This window comes from Manacus candei, unplaced genomic scaffold (genome assembly GCF_025592945.1).
Source record: "Manacus candei isolate 608988 ecotype Guabito, Panama unplaced genomic scaffold, ASM2559294v1 h1tg000021l, whole genome shotgun sequence".
Taxonomy (NCBI): Eukaryota; Metazoa; Chordata; class Aves; order Passeriformes; family Pipridae; genus Manacus; species Manacus candei.
In genome coordinates, this window is record NW_026138069.1 from 775,474 (window position 1) to 794,017 (window position 18,544).

Here is an 18,544-nt window from a genome sequence, read left to right on the forward strand (position 1 = left end):
TGGCTGTTTATTTAGAATCCATTTGCTGAAAATGAGGAATTGCAGCAAAGGTCTGTGAGGATTTTGGGAATCAACACCTGGGATCTTGCATTAGAATTGACAAATTTTGACTGGAGCCTCTTCAATGCAATTCATGAGGTAAGAAGCACCTCATCCACTTCCAGGTATATTACTCTCATAACAACATGATTTGGCAGCTGTCAGTAGTGGTGGGTGGTCCAAGAGATGTGTTGCAATCCTTGATACTGAAGAAAATTGTCAAAGGTTTTTAACTTTCCTGTATTGGGGCATTTCATATATCCACTGGTATACCTGGTGCATTTTATTGGATTTGCCTCAAGAGAGTAAAAGACCATGATTATTCTTCAAAAAACGGTCTGTCTGAATATGTTGTATAAGCAAAATGTCTTATGCACTTCATAGTGTTTCAGTACATACAGGACTCCACAAATAGTTGTCTTAGATACCACTTTATCCACAAAAGAATTGACAGTTTCAGCATTTTAGATGGTCATGTCACTGTTCTTGTTAGGCTTCAGTGAGATGAAAAATACTGGGCAGGCTTTACTGAGCTAATGGCCCACTTCAGGGCTCATTGGATTGTTTCAATGACTTCGATAGGTTTTGGTGTGAGCTGCTGAGTAAAATGCACAGTTAACAGTAAAAAATGTCACTTGAAAATATCATTCACTGAAAAGTATGTGGGTTTTCTGACAAAATGAATGGAAAATTCCCTTGCTTCTCATCAGATGCTTTCCATGATCTTTTATTTCAGGTTCTTTTATTCAGGTTAGACACTTCAAATTTGGAGCAGGCCAAATCTGGGGGTTTTTTGCACAGAAATGAATACCCCCACCTCTGTTGATGAAAAATTGGCTAATTTGGAAAAAAATTTGAATGGAAATTTTTCAGATTCTACAATGATCTGATATGGATACTTTTTCATACTGTAACAGAAGTAGTGAAATACAGAAAAAGATTGTTTATGTCTTATACCTGCCTGTAGCCAGAAGTGGAATTGCAGGAAATCTTACAAGAAAAGCGTATATTGCAGGACTTCCAGTCCACCTGCCATCTGTAATAGGTCTCTAGACTTTGCTAAGACAAACCTTAATCATTTGTGATTGGCTCATGGATAATGAAAAAATAGTCATTTGTGACCAGATCTTGTTTCAAAAACGTGCTTCTAAATAATTTATAGTTCATTTACATTTAAATTGTTTTTATATCCCTAATAATGCTGTCAATATCTTCCAGCAAGAGCTGATATACTTCACATTCAGCAGACAGGGCAATGCTGAAAACACTGAGAATCTCAGTCTTCTGCTTCAAAGATGCAACGAGGTCCAGCTTTGGGTTGCCACCGAGATACTCCTCTGTAACCAGCTCTGCAAACGTGTGCAGCTAGTCAAAAAGTTCATCAAGATTGCTGCCCAGTAAGTTACTAAAGCTGCAACAAAAATCCTTGAATCCACATGCTTTATTTGGGGAGGGGTAGGTGCAAAAGCAATGAAAGAAAACTAATTTGTCATCCTGTGTTTTGTTAGTGTAGTAAGCATACCTAGATAAAACAGTCCATAAATAACAATAGCAATCACTGGCCAAAACTAGACCTGGTAGAGTATATGCTGCTCAAAGCTTTCCCTGCAGTTCAGCTGCTGTATCTGCAGTGTCAACTGCAACATCCCTGGTGGTGCAGAGATAGCTCCTTTCTTAGCAGAGATAACCTGAGGACCATTTGACAGAACTATTTGAGCTGCAAAACAGTCATTTACCAAAAACTACCTGGAAACAAAAAAAAACTACTATCAACTTGAAAGCCCTACCTCTAAACTTAACTGCAGTAAGCTGGCTGCTACAAAGAGGCATTCCCTTCATAACCCTTCTAATCTTCTCTGGAATACTTTTATATATTGGAGGGGTGGGTTTCTTTATTGATTAGATTTGACAGTCTATTCTTCCACTATTCTTCCATAGTATTGAATAGTACTATACCTTGCAACAGAATACAAATATATACTATTCACAGAGAGTTCTTTTCTCTGTAATCACTCTGTCTTAGTAACCAAGGAAATGGAGCAATTTAACTGTGTGCAACCATCCTCACTTCTCTCTCCACTTGCTGGACTTCTACAATATTTGAGTATGCATGTTCATGGAAAATGTATAATTTGTTCCCTTCATCAACTGGTTTGATTTAATTTGCAAGGCACTTACATACAAAGGACTGTTCTCTGCTGAAGCAGTGCCATTGGAGAAATTAATTCTTCTAATCTAATCTAGTGTAACTCATAAATGTGATCTGATTTAGTTTGCAAGTTGTATAGTATCCAGTAATATGTTCATTTTCTGCCATATCGATGGGCAAGTTTGATCCAATTACATCAAAAGCCAGTTGGTTCTGTGTGCCTTGCTTGCACCACAGTAGCATTAATTTGCATCCCAGGAAAAATTTCATGTCTGTCCCACATGAACAAGGACATATTTGTCACCAGACTAATATGTTCCTCTATTTGAATTGATTCCATCCGGTTATGTGAAAAGCCAAAGTTATGGATACTAGATACAGTTGTCAGTAAATGGTAGACAGGGTCTCCCAGTGTATAGCAGAAGCAGCCATCATTGTAGCATGTAGATGATAAAATGAGTGTGTAGTTTTCTTGAGATTTTTTTTTAATCAGAAAAGCTGCTTTCTAAAAGAACACATTATCATATCTCATCAGTTCTGGAAGAGCTGATGAAAGAGGAACAATTAGGGTGGAAGGATGGTGTGCTGAGCACAGGACTCTCATCCTGAGGCACAAGCCAAGCAGCCCTGCTGTTTTGTTTATGACTTAAGGCAGAGAGGTAGGGAGCTGTGAACAGCTTTGGCTGCTCCCTAATCTCTGCTCCTCCATTCAGCCAGGAAGCTTTGTCTATGATTTTCCTCCTGTCAGGAGAGCACCAGGACTAAGATTTCATGTTCAACATCTGTGTGTTTCGCTGTTCAGGAATGCCTGAAGAAAATGGAAGGCTTTTACTCGAGTGTGTCAATATATAAAAGGAAGACAAAGTTTTTGAAACACAAATACATATGCTTCTGTTGATGAGTAGTCTAAAAGAGAAAACAAATGATTCATTAAAGAAAATTAATTAGCATGTTATTAGAAATTAATATCCTGAGGAGTTACAGAAACAAGTCAATGTAGGGTCAGAATAAACAGATGACAACAGCAGCCTTCTTACTCCCCACGCAGTGTCTCACTGTAAAAGACATACCTTCTCTCTACAGCCTGCTATGAGAACTGGGCCCACCCAACAGACAGTTTATGCAGGCTGCATTGGACACCTTCCTTGTTTTGAAATGAATTGTCTTTGGGAGCTGTGTGACTTTAATGATAAAAGGACTCTAAGCAACAAAGTTAGGATTAACTTTAAGACAGCTGAAGTGAAGTGAGAAATACACCATCTCAAGATAGTACACAGTGATAAGTGCAGGCTTTATAAAACTTGTAACAAGTGCTGGTGATTTTCCAGGCTAAGGCCTTGGCATGCACTTTTCCCTAATGATAAATCCCAGTGGAGACAGTGAATTCATTGGTACTTAAAATTATCCTAAAAGAGGATTCTCACTCTCACGTGCAAATGCGCATGTATATTTATAGTGGTCTTGAAAAATCTGCACGAGAAGGGGGAATCTTTTTGTTTGAAAAGAACTCAATGCTTCAGGATTTCAAATTTCCTAATGGACACTAAAATGGACTAGAAATAAGCATGGTCAAATTGTATATAGTAAAATGTCAAAGAATAGAGGTATCAAGCAAATTCCGTAGGGACCTGTACTGGAACCAGTACTAGCCACAACTAGTTTAGAGGGATATGTAAATTGAACATTAATCAGATTTTCAGACAATAAAAATGATGAAGGATTGCAAATGCACTGGAGGATAGGAAAAAAAAAAGAATTATCTAAGGAGTCTAGTGGCATGTGCAAACAACAGTAGGATAAGATTTAATTTAGATAGATGCCAAGTAATTCAGCTACGGAATGCTAATACTGAGCTGAATAAATAAATGCATGATTGTAAAGAACAGTACTCTGACAGAGGTCCTTGGGTGATAATAGATGACAAATTAAAAGGACAAAATGTGATGGTGTTTCAAATAAATAATTTGCTGTTTGTTTTATGCTTGCATAAGAGAAAGGTGTAAGAACTTCGAGCCGAAACAGTAATTATGTTTCTCCTTCCCTTCCCACTGTCTCATTACATGAGAAAGTAGTGAAGAAGGAAACACATAAGTTAAAATAAATTACAAAGAATTCAATGAAGGATAATAACAATATGGAAAAGCAGATTGCAGGCCAAGACCACAAAGAGAAATCAAATGAACCAGTAATGTACAATTTACAGAAAAGATTAAAAAGGGGAGGAAAATATTTATTATACAACAGAATAGAGGTCAGGGAATTATTCTGTATGGTAAAGGACAGCTGGGAGTAACTTGAACATTGAAAAGGGAAAATTACTTTTGACAGCAAAGGGAAAAAAATAACCTGCCAACAACAGGGTTGATGAAACACTAGAATGTTTTCTAAAAAACTTCCTAGAGACCCCATCACCTAGACTGCAGGTGGTTATGAGAGGACATTTAATGACTTTGTTATGTGGAAGATGATTGTATGTTAGTGCTGAGGGTTGAAATGAGACTCAGTAACCTAGGATACCTGTGCATTCCATTTATCTCTGATTCTGAGTACAAAAAAATCATATTTTTATTCCTCAGCTGTAAAGCCCAAAGAAATCTGAATTCATTCTTCGCTATTGTTATGGGTCTCAACACTGCATCTGTCAGCCGGCTGTCTCAGACCTGGGAGGTAAGACGCATCTTTATGTCTTTTAGACACCATCAAAACCATTTCTCACAAAGGTTGCATACTGGAGAATTACCTTCTCTTTCTAATTATTGGTTTTTCATGAGGAAATCAAACATGGAGTGAGTGTTGCTGGAAAAAATTCTCTGTGAACTGAAACCTTAGATATTAAAAAAAACCCTAAATGTGTCCTTCCAGAGTTTTAAATAAGAATAGAGCATGGAGATATTATCCTTTTAAAACAAAATAAGTCATGTAAATTATCTTAGCATTTTAAGTATGTGTCAGAAGTATATGCAAAACAGAAAGTCTTGCAAAGGTGGCTCCAAACAAACAATACTTTCTTATGGAATAATTTAATTTAAAAAATCCACTGACGTTGAAATAAACCTTCTTTAATTCTCCTATATCAGCTCTTTTGCAGCTGCTCATCTTGAACAACAAAGTTAGGAAATGGGCCATGAATAAGGAGCATACTGGAGAACAGAGATTATTTGCTAAAGAAACTACCATTACTAGACAGGGCATGGGTGTGTTTAGAGGAGGATCCCACTGAGATCTGTATTTATATTGTGGCTTTTTCATTTCCATCCAAGTGGTATCCATATTGAGTCACGGTATCCATATTGAGTCATAGTATCTGCAGGCTTACTGTGTATCTGCTGATGAACCAAAATTGGGAAAGGAGTAATTGAGTGTAATGGGATGAAGCCTTATCCCTCCTTCATGCCCCCAACACTACAAGTGGGCAGTATTGAAAAAAAAATCAATCTGTAATACAAAGTGAAGAGAAGGGCTGTGATCTTCTGCCTCAAAGACACTCTTGAGCACCAAAGACTGAAACCAAATAGAAACCTAACACTGTCCAGAGCAGAGTCTTCCCCTTTAGCTGAAACTATGCCTATGGAAACATAACTCTGTGGCTTCAACACACAGAGAAACAAGGACAGTGGCTGTTTACAGGAACTCAGATAGGCAAGTAAGAGCTAACTTTAAATAAGAGATAAAGTAAAAGTTTTAGAGAAAAATACATACCTGAGAACGATGATACAGAAACTCCTTGTCTCTGATATTTCTGAAACACCTCTCTAGGGAACATTTGCCCTGGCCTGCTGTTACAGGTTGCCTTCATCCCATTTCTCTGGGCTTTGGTAGGAGAGTGGAAGACACCAAATATCGTATCAAAGGCACTGAGTGGCAACAGTATAGATCTCTCCAGCACAGAGAAATGCAAAATTTGCTGTGTGCTGAGACCTCTGGAGCTCGTGCGCTACCGGTGGACTTCTCTCAGGAAGAACAGAATATGTTGCTTGTCGGAACAAAGAGTGCATCTGCATATGTGTCATTGTAAATATGTCATGTTTCTGTGCGTAAAATATTTATGAAGTCATGCTTTTTTTTTTATTATTCGTAAAACTTCATTGCACTGGAAATTTCAAAAGCAGAAGGTTATTTGCATTAGTAATGTGACTTCTAGAAAGTAGAGCAATGTTTATAAATTAATTATAATTACTTACACATGTAAATGAAACAACCTAAATTTAAGCAGCCATTAAGATACTAAATTACATTGGCTCCACACTTGAATTCTTAAACAAGTAGTATGCTCCCAAGCATTTTCTTCAACTTTTCTTTTTTACTGAAGAAAAGTTGACTGACTGAAGATATAAAAAAATGCAATTGCGATTCCATATGCAGTTATTTTAGCATTTTAGTCATACAGCACATCCACTTAATCTAATTGTTCTAAATCTCTTTTCTCTTGGTAGTGTTACTGGGGCTGTCAGGATCTCAGGACAAAGACTAGGCAGGATTTGTACTAAGAGGGGATATTTTTACTAGACTACCTAATATGGTTGGAAAAAAATAAACAGATTTTAAGGTACACACACCATTGTTCAAGTCCGAAATACTAGTTGCAAAATTCAAATTGTAGAACATTGTAGTGTGTAATAAGGTGAATCCGTTAAAACATCTTATAGAGAAAGGAAGTGGATGTTTGTGGAGTAGAGCAGGTGTTGGCATGTGGGGCAAGATGGTACTTTGTGTCTGGGCTCCCTTAGAAAGTGCTTTATGCACCTCCCTGTGAGATTAGGATGAGATACCAGAGGTAATCAGTTTGTTAAGGAAAGTTCTCTCTCTTTGGCACTAGCATGTGGCAGTAACCCTGGTCAGCACTGGGGTGGTGTATCAAACAGCACTGAGCGTGATGCCTGTTAATTTCTAGAACCCATATTTTAGGGGAAGATTGATTACAGCAAATTATTTAACCTGGATGTGATCACAGTTCCTGAATTCTCAGCCTGTGTTACTGCTTCCAAGTAGATACGGATATTCAGATAACTGCAGCAGGCGTGGAAGGTAGGGAAGAAAATAAAACCGGATGCTAACAAGCAGTTTCCATAAAAGAAGGATGCAGGGTCCCCGAGGCAAAGCTGTGGGGCTCAGTGCCTCACTGGCATTGCACTGAACATGGTCTGTAATTAGGGCTCTGGGAGCTGAGGAGCAGAGGTTAACTGCCTGTTGGTACTTTTAGCAGGCACTTCAGCCATGGCGGTCTCATGGAAAAAAAATGCCTCAGCATTTTTCTGCCTAAATCAACTTCTCTTTTTTTTTTTTCCCTTATCTGTTTTTCCCACTTCAGAAAATTCCTGGGAAGTTCAAGAAACTTTTCACTGAACTTGAAAGTTTGACAGTAAGTACCGCGCTGACAGCAGAAGAGCATTGCTTGCTTTACTTGCCTTCTTTCTTCCTAATTTATTGTCTTGAGCTGGAACTTGTCTTGTCAGATCCATGATTTGCCCAAGGCCACGTGGCTCTCCAGAGCTCAGAGGTGGTCTCCAAACACAAAAAGGAAGGAGGCTGTATTCCTGACAGTTGGAGGAAGGGCAGAGAGAGGCAAATGTAGTATCAGTTCCCCAGCATCAATTTGGAAGCTCTTCTTTTACTCTGGTAGTTTATTAGCCTTTATCTGAAGCAACATGCTGCAAATCAGGAGAAAAAGAGGACAGCTGAAGTTTAAAAAAAAAAAAGTCAAAATCTGAGGTAGAGGATCTTTGTCAGCGTTATCAAAGCTAAATAAACAAATGTTTCCTCTGGCTGTCATGGAAGTGGGTGGGTGGTGAGATCCCTGCCTGGAATGGGGAACATGAGATCTGGCCCTTAACAGCTGTCATGCTTCTATACTTGTAGTTTGTAGTAAATGACTGTGTTTTTAAGCTTCTGTGTGAGCTAGTGTGCAGAAATATTAATTTATATGGGAAATTTAGATGAATTTTGGAATTTGAATTGCCTACATAATGCCACTGACACACACTCCCTTATTTTTTTATTTTATTTTTTTTGTTGCTGTTTGGGGTTTATTTTGGGGGTTTTTTTAAGAAGAAATTAATCAGCAATACATTCTGGGATACCTTTCATGCTAGATATTAAGAGATTTTGCTAATAGAAATTTGTGGGGAAATTAGAGAGCAGTCCAAGTGAATCTGTTCTGCAGCTTACTCCCATTTTAGCACTGCTTCATCTAGAGGAACATAATTGCTTTTGTTCCTTTCACTGTTTATGTTTCCTGTTCAGTTTAGCATGTCACCTAGCTTAGAAAACCTTGAGCTACCTTGTTTCCCAAAGAGATCTTTTATATCTAAATCATGTTCAGATCATAAGCCCATAATGGATTTAGAATTGCTCTTTTATAGCCTATTGATTTTTCTCTCTATTACTCAAATGGTTTTGTAGGACCCTTCTCTGAATCACAAAGCTTACAGAGATGCATTCAAGAAAATGAAATCTCCGAAAATCCCCTTCATGCCCTTACTTCTGAAAGGTAATGTTAAAGCTTGGCTGCTCTCTGTTGTCATTAATTAAAATAAGTGAAAGGTGATTTTTCCTTCAGGTGGTCTTAAGATACGTATGTGACAGATATAGTGGTATCTACAGGATAGCACTTGGTCTGGATAATAAACAACTTCCTTTTAAGACAGGAGGAAGATGGCAATTTTCACACAGGTTTTTAAACTTCATGTTGTCCTGTCAGGTGTGGATAGAGCTGTGTGCCACTGCTTTGGCCACATCTTCTTCAGTGGAGAAGTGAGACCCTACAAGCCCCCGAGCGGAGCTGCACTGGGTGCACCTGCACCAGTGGCTTCGGTCATGCTCCTACTCTGACATGCCTGTTCAGAGGTACTTCCCTGCTTCTCTTGAATGAACCTACCTGGTGTCACCCAGAAGGCAGAACCTGCCCTGTCTGTCTGTCCTGAGAGGAGGGGATTTTCAAGTCTCTTGTAGATATGAAAGAGATAAATAAAAATCTTACTATCTAAAGTTATTTTTAAAAACAAAAATCTATTAAAAGAAGCTGCAACTACTTGCTAATGCAGTGAGGTGGGCAGCTAATTAAGTAGCAAGTGTTTAAAATTTTCCATTGTCTTAGGGTCATTAATTATTAACTGCCTTGTCTTTGAACATGGCAAATTCATTTGTTTATTCCTGTATTCTGAAAGCATTCTCTTTAGGCCGTGTATCCAACCTGCTGTTGCTGCTGCTGTAAAATGTTTGCAGGCAGTTCTCCAGATCAGTCGGTGACAGTTCGGGAGCCATCAGACACTTCCCCTCTTTGCACACATCAAAGCAGTTTGCATTAATTCAGATGGATACAATTATTAAGGCTTCAAAATCAATATTTTCCTGGTGTTCGGGAGTATGTCTTGACTGCAAACAAGCGCAGCAAACATAAACAAGTCACTTGTAGCAATGATGTCTGCACAGCACTACAATATGGTGTATAAGAACATGCACCTAAGCAACTTCTCTGTTTTAGCATGTACTGGAGATAGCAAGGAGACTTTGAAATTATTGCAGTAATTTCCTTCAATACAGTGGTCCATAAGGAGGTGTTGCCAAGGTTGGTAATTCCCAAAGTATTGCACAGTACAAAGGACTTTACTCCATATCAAACATCTTTGTATTAAGGTCATTTCCAAGACCAGTAAAATAGGCATGGATAGAAAACATTAGTAACTCAACAAATTACTCTATTTCAACACAAGAGGAACAAAAGTAGTTTCAATTAAAAAAATGAAGATTCTTCAATTACGAAAAATAACATCAGAGTGTCCTTTTAAAAGTTAATTAAATTTAAATGCAGAACTCTCATAGCATACAGATACAGCTTTTGAAAATCAGGCAGATTTCTCAAATGTGTAATAAAATACTGTGATATACCCTTACAACCTAGTTCAGACGCAATTTTCTGCTCCACTGAATTTATCTAGACTCTTAGTTGTTGGCTGCAAAGCAAATTTCTGTTCCTTCTGCCCTCAGAGATATACACGTTGCTTTCATTGACTTAAAAAGCTGTGTGGAATTTTCTACTTCCAGTATAAGTTTTTCATTAGAAGTGATGGACAGTTTTTAACTGCATTGATATAGAGACAAGTAATGCCTGTGTCCTGAAATCGTATCCTTTCTGTGTCCCTTTCCCTGGGTGCCCCAAAGCAGCCCAGCAGAGGAGGTGTAGAGGGTCCTGCTCCCTCCTTTCCCCCCGATTTTTAGGATGCTGCACAGGGACAGAGAGGTGCTGGAGGCATCACCAGCATACGCTGTGCTTTCTGCATTTGCTCAGGAGGGCCGGCTGGACTCTCGTGTCCAGGCTGGCATCTTACCTGCCCCAGGCAGACCCCAGTCCAGCTGCCCTGGGGGCACAGGAGCTCTCCATCACCCCTGGGAAGAGTCCCAGCCCTGGGTTTCCACCAGCACATGAAGCCGTTAGCATTCCAATTCCAAGCAATTACAAAATGCCCTTCAGGCACAGAGTGAGTCTTTGAAACCCAAGGAAATAAATTAGGTGGGCTGTTTTGGGGGAGGGTGAAGGTAGGGGTGGGTGAAGAGTGTGTGTGTGTGTGTAGGGAGAGAGGAGGTGACAAAGCATCTTCCAGCATTTGCTGTGGGTTTCCAGTCCTAAAATCCCCCAAACCCACAAGGTCCATGTGGGCATCAGAGGGAGTACTGGGGATGAGCACAGAAGAAATGCTGCGATGCACAGACTGGTGGGCTGGAGGTTGGCACCTCTGCGCAGAAGGAGATGTCCTGTTTACTGTGTGCAATTCTTCTGCTGGCAGACACAGCTGTGACTTTTAAGAAGTAGTGATATTTGAGTGCCATCTCATTACAAGAGTGCTGACTCCTCCTGGCACTCCTGGATACCCACACATCCAGGAGAGAGCTGATAGGTGGTGGTGCTCCTGCTAGTATTTTCAGTAATCTGGAGATGTACTATTGGAGTCAGACCTTCCGTCCCCATGGGAGATCTATTCATGTTCTTTGTATTTCATGCCCAAGATAGTTCTGATTTCTGTCCTAATATGCATTAGAAAAATAGAGAAAATGACCTCCAGCTACTGTTGTAATTGTAGTGTTAACTTGGCAACATTTATTTTACCTGATATTCCCCCCCCTCCAGTTCATTACACTGTGTTCAGTTCTCTTCCTGGAGTCAAATATAGACCTTTTCCTCTGACCTTTTTGTTGCCTTCGCAAATTCTCTCCCAACAACACTGCATACAAGTGTTTTTTCCTAGCCATAACACTTTGGTTTAGTGCCTTGTGTTTAACCTCTCTGGCTACCCATTGCTGTAGGGGGAGGACTTCAGAGTCAGTGTCCCACAGAGAGAGATGAAGGGGTGTCAGAGCCAGCTCCAGCATCTGGTAGCTCTGCCCCCATGGAGCTCTCTGCCTCCATGGAGCTCTGGGCTCAGGGACTGACCAATTCCAGCCCAGGCACAGTCATGGGCAGCATATCTGGACCAGTACCGCGGTGTGTGGAGAGCAGCCATGCCCCCCTGCAGGGCCATCCCTCTGGATGCCCTCCTGTGCTCCCAACCATCCCCTGTATGTTATGCACCCTGGAAGTAACACAGACCAGGTTTAATAAGAAATCCATGCTCCCTTTTGAAAATACTCTTGTTGCAATGTGTACCTAGTGTTGTTTCTAATAATCTCTGCATGTCATCATTAAAACAGACTTTTGTTCCACTGTTATAAGGTATTGTGTCAATCTTTAATGGGATACTTTCCTTTTTTTTTCCTTTTTGTTGCTGTTTAGTCATTTTATTTCTTTGCATTAAACAACAAAACCATGAAAAGTAATTATTTTTCCTTTATTTTATTTTTCAGATGTAACATTCATCCATGAAGGAAATAAAACATTTCTGGATAACCTTGTTAATTTTGAAAAGCTGGTAAGCTAATTTTGTCCTTCCTGTTTTCAAAAGACTCACGTCCTATTCTTCCCTTTCCCTTCCTTATCTTGTAAGACTAAAAGGTTTTCTTTTGGATGAATCAGGAATAAAAACGGGTAAAAAAGAACAAGCATGAGAAAACAGTCAACAGTCTATCTCCCCTGCCCTTTTCCTCTGCTCCTCTCTCTTCTCATTCCTTCCTCCTCCACTTCTCTGTAAAATGTCTAAGCCAGTAATGGCCATCACACACTCCACTCATTTTTTACTGAGTGAGATCAATTCCTTTGCACCACCTCGTGGACTATTTCTTATCAGTTAAGTTCTCCTGCTTCAGCTTTCTCTGAATTATGTTTCATTCCTTTTTTTTTCTCAAGGCTTCTCTAGTCTCTCACTTAAGAAAAGGTTCCTCTGCTTTATCCCCTGCCACTGATATGGTAATTCCAGGGATTTTGAATGAAAGAGAAGTTTTTTGATCTAGGTTAGGTGATGAAGAAAATAATGCCTGAAATTTGAATTAAACTGACTGTAAATACCACTATTTTAACTTTTATGCATAAGGGCACTTACTGACATTGTATCTTTGGCCACATTCACTCTAGACATCATATGACATCTACTCTGGCATAATATTACTGATAGAGGTTTGATTTCCCTAGTTTGCCTTTTTTTTTTATATAATATTTTCACAGCACAAAGCCAAAATTTGTATATCTGAACAGTGATGGAGTAGAGAAGTTTGGATTATTTTGGTGGTGAAGATGGTGGTGGTTTGTTTGGTTTGGTTTTTTTTTGTTGGCCCGTAGTATTTGATCAAGAAACCAAAATGTTTTTTCCCAATTGCTCTAGACATGCCACAGGACAGATGGCTGTGCCTGGTGAATTCTTCCCAACTATTTTCTCCATGTGTTTACGCTTGTTTGAGAATGAACATGCAACCATGGAGTTATTAATGAACCAGATGTTGAACTTTTTTTCACATCCTATCATAATGTACATTGTCTTTCAACTTACAACCAGATGTAGAGTTTGACTTTTGAACCTGAGCTCCTTTTTTTTGTGTTTTCTATTTGATTTCTGTACCTTTTCTTGTTGCAGAATTTAGGAGAACACTGATTTGCATTTAACGAAGGGTTTTCTTGTCCCAAGTCCATTAACTATTTGACCTTTAGGTGTTTGCATAAAACTCATTAGCATGTTCTTCTTCATTGCCTCTTGGAAGTACATCCAATTAACATGTAAATTAAACTAGCCCTTGATGCACAATAATTGTTACTAAAATCCCCCCACTGGCCCATATATTTGTTTAGTGAATATGTAGGATCTAATTCTTGTTTCAGTCTTAGCAGACCTTGTTTGTTTGTTTGTTGTTTGATCATGTATATGGTTAATGTATGCTGGGCTTGCTGGGTGAGAATTCCAGTCCTTCCTGTCACCATTGTGTCTCCAGAGGCAGTGAGAGCTTTGCTAATTGACTTCAGTGAGCCAGGATTTCACCTTTTCCATTCAAATGGATAATGGGCATTTTAAATGGCAGGGGGGAGAGTCTGAGGTGATGGTCGTGGGGTAAGGGTTATTCAGATTGACACTTCCTCCAAATTATTAGTCAGATCACGCTCTCAGAAACGAGCTGTCTCCTGCAGCCCTGTGTACATATGAATGAAGGCAATAGTGCAAGCTTAGGAAGTAAGGGCTTAGGAGAGATTTAAATATCAGTGTAGTGGAAACTCAGGCAGTGCACTGGTATTACACTGGCTCATTTGAATGTTAAGGGATTTAGTCAGTGGGCATGAACTAACAAGATGCATCACACATTATCACATATACATCAGGCCATGTTTCTTTTCTAATTATAAGGGCTTTGTCCCAAAGAACAATGTCTTCCTTGGTATTCTGCACTGAACACTGAAGTGCTGAGCACTTTCTGGCCTTTGCTGAGAAAAATTACTATTGACATTGACTCCTGCTGGGTTTGGATCAAGCCACTGAACCTCACCTGCAAATTTGCTGTTGCAGAAAAAGAATAAAAGAATTATTCTACCATAGCAGATTACTGCTTTGGGGAAGGAACTTACTGTTATAAATGAGTAGAGTTTCTACTTATGAATATCAACACAAAGATGGTTTCTTGTGTCTCTGTTTGGATCAGTATTTTGAAATATTTCATTTTTGCATTGAACATCTCGTCTGAAGGAGGACTTGTCAGTTTGAGCCATTATTTTTTCCAACTATGTTAGTTGGTTTAATAAAAGATCTTATTTCTCCCTACAGTCCCCGCTTCTTTTATATTCTTGGACCTCAACAACCCTACCATGACTGAATTTGATTTGACATGATGTGATTGCAGTGGAGACAAAGTTAATTCAAAATATAAAGAAGGAAATTTGCAAAGAGAAGAAAGTGAAATGATCTTTTGTCTCAGGAATGTTACCTAGCTTTAGCAAAAAGTGAAGGGATTGTTGTGGCTTATTTAACTCCATTTTGGGTAAAATCTAGTCTACAGGAGCATTAGGTTGATTTTTGGTACCATACTTACTTCCTCAACTGAATCTGAAGGAATAAATGAAAATATGATCTTATGCTGTTACATCTCAAGGTATTTCCATGGTATTTTCTGAGCTGCTTGGTCAGAAACCACCAAAAGGTTTTTTTCTCCAGTCAGCCACCAGCTATATCTTAGCAATGACATATCTTATCCACACTTCAGCAAACTCTAATACAGGTCAGTAGCCATTACCATTTTTGATAGCACCAGCTTACCTAGCACCTTCATCTGTAAGGACTGTGTGCTGCAGCTGAGGGTTCTCAACCCCCACCCCCCGAATATCTATGCAACCCTCAAGCCTGAGTTTTTGCAGTTAAAGGTGTGTTACTCATCACACTAACAGTATGCACGCACCTGTTTAAACAGCCAGGAGATAGCATTTGCTTTGCAGATAAATTGGCTGATTTTCTGTATTGCTTTTGGATCCCAGAGAGCTGAAAACAGAGAGAAATTCCTAATTAGGCTACTAAAGCCGGGAGATTTGGGATTCTGCTTGAAGTGTTCCACAAAGAGGTTCTTCCCTTACCAGAGCATCACCTCCAGAAGCTGATCTTGGGATGGACCCTCACACTGACTGACTACAAAGAAGAAACAGCAAAAAGTTACAGTGTCTGTGATAGTAGGGCCTCTCTTACTTCTAAAATCCAAATGCGAAGGGAAATGCTGGAAAACATCACAGTAGCAGCATTGGTGGAAGTTGTAGCTCTCCCAGTACTCACACTATTGATCAGGAAATCTAGATCATCTCATTAGAACTTCATTATAAACAGTGCAAGGACATCAGCACAAGAGATTCATGATTTCATGGCAAATGAATCACAGCGGGTAACAAGAAAAATTATTTTGATTCACTGATGAAAGGAATATGAAGTTTCCATTAAACGTGCTCTTGTGATAAGCTTTTCTGTGGAGAAGCCTTGTAAACCTCTCCCGGGGGTTGAGAGATGAGCTGTTCTGCATCGTTCTGGTCTTAAACATAGTCTGCTCAAGAGAGTTAATCCTTTCCACCTCTGATGATTTTTGAGGGAGATATGAGAAGAGCATTAGCTGTTTGCATGAGCTATCAGATCATGCCTGATAACTGCAATTTGCTTCAATTAATTACTAGATTTGGTGAAGACTTGCCACAGAAGCAGTGAAATTAGGAAAAGTAATGGTTTAAGAACTTTATGGGTAGTATCTAGGGAAAATGAACTCACTCCACTGATTTGTAGTGAACAGTCCCAGTTTTTGTAAGTCGAAGACCTGAGCCTGAATGACAAACTGAACTTAAATCCTTTATTTCTTCTGCGTAATCTAAGTGAAGATCCAATATCCCTGTTAGCACCAGCTTTTGTTAAAATAGCATACCTACAGGATAGTCTTATTTGGTACATGCCTGCGGAGATGTCAGGGTGCTTGCTCTGCAGCACTTAGGTTACGGGCTGCTTTTTTTTTGTGCTGGTTATACTGCAGAAAACTGCCTAGCTGATACTGGTACCTGATTGTGCTAGGCATTATACAAGTATATGCCAAGGGGTGTAGTCTGTGCCACAAAGAGGCTTATAGTCTAATTATACAACATGTGGAGACAGACGGAGAGGTTGCAGACTACAGAATATCCTGGATAATGCACTAAAGCTGGGGTTGAGCTCTGAGGACTCACCCAGTCCACAGGACTTCCTTGCTGTAGGCTTTCAGTTTAATAAAAGTCACTGGAACAAAAATGAGCAATTGTTTGATTATTTTCCATGACCACTTCCCATGGGCTCTTAAGGAATTGTTCTCATTTAATCAGGGTGGTACCAAGAAGACATCTAGAGTAACCCTGTTTCATCAAATGGTATCACTAAGATAAAGAGCAAAGTTTCTCCTGCTGTCTTCATTTTCTACCTTATTACAGTTTCTTTTTGCTGTACAGTGTAGGGCAAGGAGATTTCTCAGGCTTTTCTAATGACAGAATCTGTCTCAGGTTTTCGCACTAATATTTTTTGCCTTTTCTTTGCAGCACATGATTGCAGACACTGTTCGGTCTTTGAGACATTGCAGAAATAACCAATTTGGTGAGTAGCCAAAACTTCCTACTTATTTTGCATTTGTATGCCCTTGAGGGTTTGTTGGTTGTTTTGTTTTGTTTTGGTATTTTTCCTCTGTTTCTTTTTCAGTTGCTCATGTTTACTACAGCAGCAAAATGTGGACAACAATTATTTAACCAATTGGCAAGAGAGGGCATAGTTGTTGGAAGATCAGCATAACAGAAATGGATGCAGTTTTACTTTACAAAATGTTTGTAGAAACAGCTTCCAAACTTTAATAAATTATTTTCCTACAAAAATTACTACCTCTTAAAAACCCTGTGTAAGATCTGTGCCAGCTGTACTTAATAATGGAGGCCTCTGGTGTATGCTGCTGTTTCTCCCTTTCCCAGCTATGACCAAGTTAACTCAATCTCCTGCCAGTCTGTGTGTTTTGGTAATGGATTCACAGCTGTCTTGGCTTCCAGTAGCTAAAAGATGGCATTAATCACCACAGCTTTTCACTTGGCTTTTCACCAAGAACAACTGTTTGCTTATTTTGGGTTCCTAATGTCATTTCACAAAATTGGAGAAGTCCAGAAGGTATGAAGATTCTGTGGGTTTCACAAAAGTGGAGTAGAAAGAAATGGGGGGTGTTGTGTTAGTACCTGTGCTAGGGGAAGCTGCAAATAAAAGTCTGTCTGCTTTAGACACTGGAGGATCTATGCTGATGGGAACAGTTGTGAGTGCCTCAGCTGCATAGAAGACTTCTTTTTATTTGCTTTGTTTGTTTGTTTGTTTTGTTTTGTTTCATTTTGTTTCTGCCTTGCTGGCCTCCAGAGAATCCAACCCTAAGGGACCAAGTCAGAAGAACCCAGCTTGCTGTGTTCCACTGCTCACAGAGGAGAAACCTCACTTTCTCCTTCTCAGAGTTTCTTATTCTCTGTGGAGAGGTTAAATACAGGAAGGGGACAAAAGCAACACTACTTTAGGAAGTGGTTAGTTTTTAAGCCAAACCTAGTAAACATGTCATTTATTGAGGCCACTAAAACCTCTTTTTCAAAGACGAGTTCAGAACTGTGCTGCAGCCTTGGGGAAAACAGAGTCTGAATCATTTTTTTTTTCCAGCTGAATTTTCAACAGCTGTCAGTATGGGCAGCAGCAAAAAGAATAATAATCATTTTGTGTATAAATACAGGGACCTTTGAGAATTATGGTTCCTGTATTATTTTGAGATATATGTATAAGAGAGGGAGAGGGAGAGAAGGAGCAAGATGTGCCTTGAGCCTTTTATCTTTTTTTCAGATAATGAAGGAAATATTGGTTAATCCAAACCATGCCTGTAAATGAAAATATCTCTTATTTGGCATTATAAAATGTAGCACTGGTTCCTTCTAATGGTGTGAGGGTTTTTTTGCACCTTCTCTGCACATCTTTCATCACATTTTTGCCTTTTCTTTTTCCAAGTGGTTTTCTAAGTCTTGCAACAGAAATCCAAGGTTAATACCTGAGATTTACCATATAATCTGGTAGTTTGAAGTACGTGATTGTTATTTTATTTTGCTACAGACTTGATTTATTGTGAAGCTGGCATTTAAAAAGCAGTTTATACAGACATCCCTGTAGGCACTTTTTTTCCTTAAATTCATTTAGGCATGAAATGAATTCACTGAATATTTATTGAGACTTTATGGACAGTTTCCTTTTCTAGTGGGCTTATTTTGCTCTCAGAAATGTGAGTCTTTCTACTGCATCAATTCCCAGATTGGCTTAAGAGCAGCAGGCATCTCACTGTAGGAAAGAATTCAAACAAAACTAAGCAAGGAATATTATTATTGTTTATGAACTGTATCATGTGTATTAAGCTTGCAGGCCAAAGTGTTTCTGGATTAGAAACTGGTTAGGTTCCAAGTAAGACTGA

At 39.2% G+C, this 18,544-nt stretch overlaps 1 protein-coding gene across 2 annotated transcripts in view; it reads left to right on the forward strand.

The window, feature by feature from the left end:
- Positions 1–18,544, forward strand: part of RAPGEF5 (Rap guanine nucleotide exchange factor 5) — a 159,806-nt gene that overhangs the window by 136,107 nt on the left and 5,155 nt on the right. For both annotated transcript variants that reach the window (XM_051785914.1, XM_051785915.1), the window contains 7 exons: positions 16–138; positions 1,258–1,436; positions 4,765–4,855; positions 7,497–7,547; positions 8,588–8,675; positions 12,023–12,087; positions 16,617–16,671. In XM_051785914.1, coding sequence (XP_051641874.1) covers positions 16–138; positions 1,258–1,436; positions 4,765–4,855; positions 7,497–7,547; positions 8,588–8,675; positions 12,023–12,087; positions 16,617–16,671 — 652 coding nt within the window. The remainder of the gene's footprint in view (positions 1–15; positions 139–1,257; positions 1,437–4,764; positions 4,856–7,496; positions 7,548–8,587; positions 8,676–12,022; positions 12,088–16,616; positions 16,672–18,544) is intronic.